General features: G+C 34.9%; 2 protein-coding genes across 2 annotated transcripts; one reads left to right on the forward strand and one right to left on the reverse strand.

Moving 5' to 3' along the window:
- On the reverse strand, nucleotides 569–2,290 carry LOC109847784 (glutathione S-transferase T3-like). The gene is made up of 3 exons (XM_020417024.1): nucleotides 2,001–2,290; nucleotides 1,554–1,921; nucleotides 569–623 (listed from the first exon to the last, which is right to left on the reverse strand). The coding sequence occupies exons 1-3, from the start codon at nucleotides 2,286–2,288 to the stop codon at nucleotides 569–571; spliced, it is 711 nt and encodes a 236-aa protein (XP_020272613.1). The 5' UTR covers nucleotides 2,289–2,290.
- On the forward strand, nucleotides 3,197–3,898 carry LOC109847785. Its single transcript, XM_020417025.1, has 2 exons — nucleotides 3,197–3,551; nucleotides 3,744–3,898. The coding sequence occupies exons 1-2, from the start codon at nucleotides 3,197–3,199 to the stop codon at nucleotides 3,896–3,898; spliced, it is 510 nt and encodes a 169-aa protein (XP_020272614.1).

Here is a 5,499-nt window from a genome sequence, read left to right on the forward strand (position 1 = left end):
CTTGACCCTTAGAAATCTAAAGTGTATTTGGTAACTCAACTACAATGGGGGCAAAGTTTGATATGACAAGAACCAGTTTAGTTTTGGACCACCTTGCTCTTGGTTCACAACAAAATCAATTTTGAGACCAAAGTTTGAACTAAAATGAGCTGAAAATGCCCAGACCAATCAAAAGAATGCTCTCTAAAATGGACCAGGGTCAACCCTGATCAGTTTTAAAGCGTTGCCAAGCTGACCATTAGTTATGAGTTTTAGACACTGATATCATCAGATGCATATTGACATGCAAAATGCTAATTAGACTATTACTTTTGGTACATCCTTTTTCCTGTTGGTTTAATTGGAAAACAAGATTCTCTAGGAATTCATTCAATAGTGCCATTTTGCTAACTAGAAACACTAGGTTCTTGTACTATAGATACCTTCACTCTTTTGGATATTGACTGGTTTAGTATGTGAATTGGTGATAAGTAGATTACTTGACTGTGAACTCGAGCCAAAAAATCTCTACTTAGAGATTTCCTCATAGTTGCATTGGGCTAATAAGCCCCCCCCCCCCCCCCCCCCCCTAAACATTATCATCATATACAGCATCAACAGATAACAGGATTATGATAACAGGGCTATATTGAAGAAACAAATCAATTGTAATAATGAAATCCTACTGTAGTTAGCTCCGACTTTTATATTTGATACAGTCAGAATCCAATGAGCTTATGTTTGGAAGGGGAAAAAAAGGGAATGCACTTGAGACATAAAACATGACCGTGAATAAATAGTTTACATTTATAAAAAAGTTAGGTTAATTTGAGATGGCCGACCAAACTTTGGGGGTTGTCGTACTGTAACCTTTTTCTTCCTCTTAACCACCACCCTAAAGTTTAGAAGATATTGCACTTAGCCCTGTAAACTTGTTTACTCTTGTAAATACCACTTGAAAATTTCTCGTTAAATCGCTCAACTTAGCACCATCATCTAAAACATGTCACCTATCAAGCACATGGCAAAAAAAAAAGACCCTTAGACCATCTCCAACCCCGCGTCATTTTGAGGCAAAACGCCATTTTGCCGCTCCGAGACGTCTCCAACCTAACGTCATTTGCAGCGTTATTTTAGCAGTGATGAACAGCGCGACGCCATATTTGGCGTTGCACTGTTCATCATCGCATTACTGTTCATTTATTATTTTTTTAACCTCATACTTTTATGTATTTACAATTTGACCCCAATTGTTTTATTAAATGTATAAAACAATCCCAATAATATTTAAATTTTATAATTTTATCCCAATTGTATAATTTGGACAAAATAAATTATTTTTTAAAATAAAAAATAATGCTAAAATTTAAAAGACATTATTATTAATTATAAAATTTAAAAAATGACATATAAAAATTTGATAATACCCCAACCCTTGAAGTCCCATGAAATATAAAGAGCAATCCTAATACATAATTCAAATATAAATTACATATCTGAAATACATAACATATAAAAACTGACACGCATAATATATGGCTATCTTTTCTCGTTCGATATCAAACGCTACTTGCCTGTCCAAGCTCGCCTTGTCTAACCTGTCTATAAGTCGATTGTTGGAGGTCTCGATGGAGTCCACTACACTTGACTCATGATCATCATTTTTCCTTTTCAATTTAGCTTTTTTTACCCCAATAGGTCGTTCAGATGGAGTAAATGATGACAGTCCAGGAGATGTTGATATAGGAGATTCCGGAGTGGGATTATCTGATTGTGACGAGTCGAAGTTCACACTTTGGGATTGTCTTCGACCAACTTGTCTTGCTGTGGGGACATCATCTTTGAATTTTTTGAAATTTTTAACCATATTCCAGACATGATCAAATTTGAAACCTTTTTTGTACTTTGGTTCTTGCATAAATAACATCTTTGCTCGAACTAACTGTAAATTATAGTGAACATCAAGTTATGTATTTCAACAATAATAATAAAATTCAAACGATAATTAATAGAATACTTACAATATCTTCATCTGAAGCACCACTTGGATTCAGATTCTCTACTTGTCTCAAGCACGCATTCAATTTCCTTACTTCATTACTTATGATTTCCATTCGAGAACGAATTGATCGGCTCGTACGCATCTCAAAATGCTGATCTCGAAGTTCATTGTATTTGTCCTCCACACGAGACCAAAATGCATCTCGAGACTGGTTTCTACCGATAATAGGGTCTTGAGAAATATCCAAGAATACTTGACAAAGGAGCACATCTTCAGTAACCGTGTATCCAGTTGATCGAACAGACATTTTTTTATAAAAAGCGGTTGGTTTGGAGATCAGAAATACTTTGAAGAAATACTTCGAATTGGGTGGTTTGAAGTAGAATTTGTGAATGTTATTTATAGCCAATCGAAATTTGTTTTTTTTTTGTTTGAATTTGAATTTGAATTTGAATTTGTCGGTGGTCAACATTTGAAATTGAATCATTTTGTACAAACTGATCAGCCTTACACATTATCCAATGTTGTCGGTGGGAATTAATTTTTGAAATCAGGTCAGGTTTACACATTGTCCAACGTATACACATGCTCAGCTCTCCTTGAATTGTGTGAAAGCTTTGTACGAGTGGGAATCAATTTTTGAAATCAGGTCAGCTTTACACATTGTCCAACGTATACATAGCTCAGCTCTCCTTGAATTGTGTGAAAGCTTTGTACGAGTGGGAATCATTTTTTGAAATCAGGTTAGCTTTACACATTGTCCAACGTATACACAACTCAACTTTCCTTGAATTGTGTGAAAGCTTTATACGAGTGGGAATCAATTTTTGAAATCAGGCCAGCTTTACACATTGTCCAACATATACAGCTAAAAGCAAATTTGAATTTTGTGACAAATTGATAACAGCTAGAAAGCATTTCCTAAAATCAGCTCAACTTTACACATTGTTCAATGTATACAGCTAAGCAAAGTTTTATAAATAGCATACTAGATTAGGTACATCCACACAATTACTCGTTGTTGTGTTAAAATTATTATTCTCCATTTCTGCATACTTCAGTCATTCTTTTCTTACTTCAAAAATAAATTTCGATGTTGGAGGTCCATCATACTTATCATCATCTTCATCTTCGGATGATGATAATTTTCTGTCCAATATCATTGCAGAGATTGATGAAACCGAAGAAGTAATTTGTGAGTACATCAACAACAACATGATCCTCGTTAACAATTTACGTCAACACAACTACCAACCGATCCATGGTGGCTCGATTCACGGTCATGCAGTGATCAACCGCAATCGAGAAAATGTGCATCAGAATTTGGTCATAGATTACTTTGCCGATAATCCACGTTTTGGAGAAGATATGTTTCGTCGTCGATATCGGATGTCAAGAAGTTTGTTCCTTCGTATTGTTGATGCAGTGAAAGATCATGACTATTACTTCCAACAACGAAGTGATGGACTTGGTAGAATGGGATTATCACCGTTACAGAAAGTAACAGCTGTTTTTCGTATGTTGGCATACGGTCTACCAGCTGATGCTACAGACGAATACGTTAAAATAGGTGAGTCAACAACAATTGAAAGTATGACAAAATTTTGTCGTGCTATGATGGAAATATTCGCAGAGCGGTATCTACGAACACCTAACACTAACGATATTGCTAGGCTACTCTATATTAGAAAAAAACGTGGTTTTCCAGGAATGTTAGGAAGTCTTGATTGTATGCATTGAAAATGGAAAAATTGTCCAACAGCATGGTCTGGGCAATACACAGGACGTAGTGGGTCACTAACTATTATTCTCGAAGCTGTGGCAGATTATGATCTTTGGATATGGCACGCATATTTTGGTATGCCAGGCACCAATAATGATATCAATGTGCTAGAGTCATCTAATCTTTTCTCCTAACCTAGCTCAAGGTATTGCTCCTCCCGCTCACTATGTTATTCAAGGAAAAGAGTATAATATGAGTTATTATTTAGCTGATGATATATATCCGAAATGTGCTACTATTGTACAAACAATCCAACAGCCACAATGTAGGAAGAAAAAATATTTTGCCATGAAACAGGAAGCATGTAGAAAAGATGTAGAACGTGTGTTCGGAGTTCTCCAATCACGATTTGCAATTGTGGCAGGATCAGCACGTTTTTGGAAAAAACATGTATTACATGACATAATGACTGCATGCATTATTATGCACAATATGATAATCGAGGATGGACGTGATCTACAAGGTAGGAAGAAAAAATATTTTGCCATGAAACAGGAAGCATGTAGAAAAGATGTAGAACGTGCGTTCGGAGTTCTCCAATCACGATTTGCAATCGTGGCAGGATCAGCACGTTTTTGGAAAAAACATGTATTACATGACATAATGACTGCATGCATTATTATGCACAATATGATAATCGAGGATGGACGTGATCTTTATGCACCAATTCAAGAAGTGAGGGGAAGCACCAACACCAGAAGTTGATATGGTAGCAGATGAAACTACAAGATTTACTAAATTTATTGCACGTTACGAAAAAATCAAGGATAAAGATGCCCATATTGTGTTTCGTAATGCATTGATAGATCATCTATGGGAGGAATACACTAATTCAAATAGTTAAGTGCATACTAAATTTGTAATTTTTACATTGTTGTTAATGTTTAATTATTTTCTTGTATTTTATTTTCTGTTGTGTTCTTGAATGTAATATTTTGGCAATATCAATAATAAAAATATAATATTTTAGCAATCAAGTTATTTTAATTAATAAAACAATATTTTATCGTTTTACTAGTTTAATTTTTTAAATAATAAATCATTTTGTTTGGAAAATATGTGAAAAAATAAAATTTGATATGTGGGGTTAATTATTGAAATAGTTAAAAATATAGGGAATAAAAAATAATCATATAAAAGTAGATAAAAAGAAAGATACTGAGAATATTCTTTTTTGGTGCAAAAAATGGTGCAATGGGTTGGAGATGATTTACTGTTAGATGTGACTTTTACACCATTTTGGTGCAAAATTTGCACCATTTTGGTGCGATGGGTTGGAGATGCCCTTAGTACCAAAAAGTCTACCCTTTTGTATTTTTTAATAAAAGGATATTTCTTTTGAGGTTGAGAAGGAATTTTCATCTTTATCATTGTGTGTTTGTCACATGACATGTTTAGAGTATATGGTGGTAATTTGGGGATCAATAAGAAATTTTCTGTTGACATATCATGGAATAAAAACGTTCACGGGGTTATGTGTAATAACTGTCTAATAAAAATGGTTGAGGTGTTTAGTGCAACACCTCCCAAAGTTCAGGGATTTTTTTTCTTAAATTAACCTTATCATTCTGGTGTTTATTATCGGGTTCCGGATTTGGGAATGGCAGTATCCAAATCGGACCCGATAAAGTTCCCGGGTTCAATTCGAATCGGGCTATCGATTATCTAATTCCGAAATCCTCTCCCTCTCCATCTTCCTCTCGATCTCTCCTTATCCCCTCCGCCGCCGGTCTCC

Source organism: Asparagus officinalis, chromosome 7 (assembly GCF_001876935.1).
Source record: "Asparagus officinalis chromosome 7, Aspof.V1, whole genome shotgun sequence".
Lineage (NCBI taxonomy): Eukaryota > Viridiplantae > Streptophyta > Magnoliopsida > Asparagales > Asparagaceae > Asparagus > Asparagus officinalis.

Excerpts from the sequence above, each read along its gene's own strand:
- LOC109847784 (XM_020417024.1), bottom strand. The coding sequence starts at position 2,288 with ATGTCTGTTCGATCAACTGGATACACGGTTACTGAAGATGTGCTCCTT. Across the intron at positions 1,922-2,000 it reads GTGCTTCAGATGAAGATATT|TTAGTTCGAGCAAAGATGTT; the intron begins GTAAGTATTCTA and ends TATAATTTACAG. Across the intron at positions 624-1,553 it reads GACAAGGCGAGCTTGGACAG|CCCTGTTATCATAATCCTGT; the intron begins GCAAGTAGCGTT and ends TCTTCAATATAG.
- LOC109847785 (XM_020417025.1), top strand. The coding sequence starts at position 3,197 with ATGATCCTCGTTAACAATTTACGTCAACACAACTACCAACCGATCCAT. Across the intron at positions 3,552-3,743 it reads AGACGAATACGTTAAAATAG|CATGGTCTGGGCAATACACA; the intron begins GTGAGTCAACAA and ends ATTGTCCAACAG.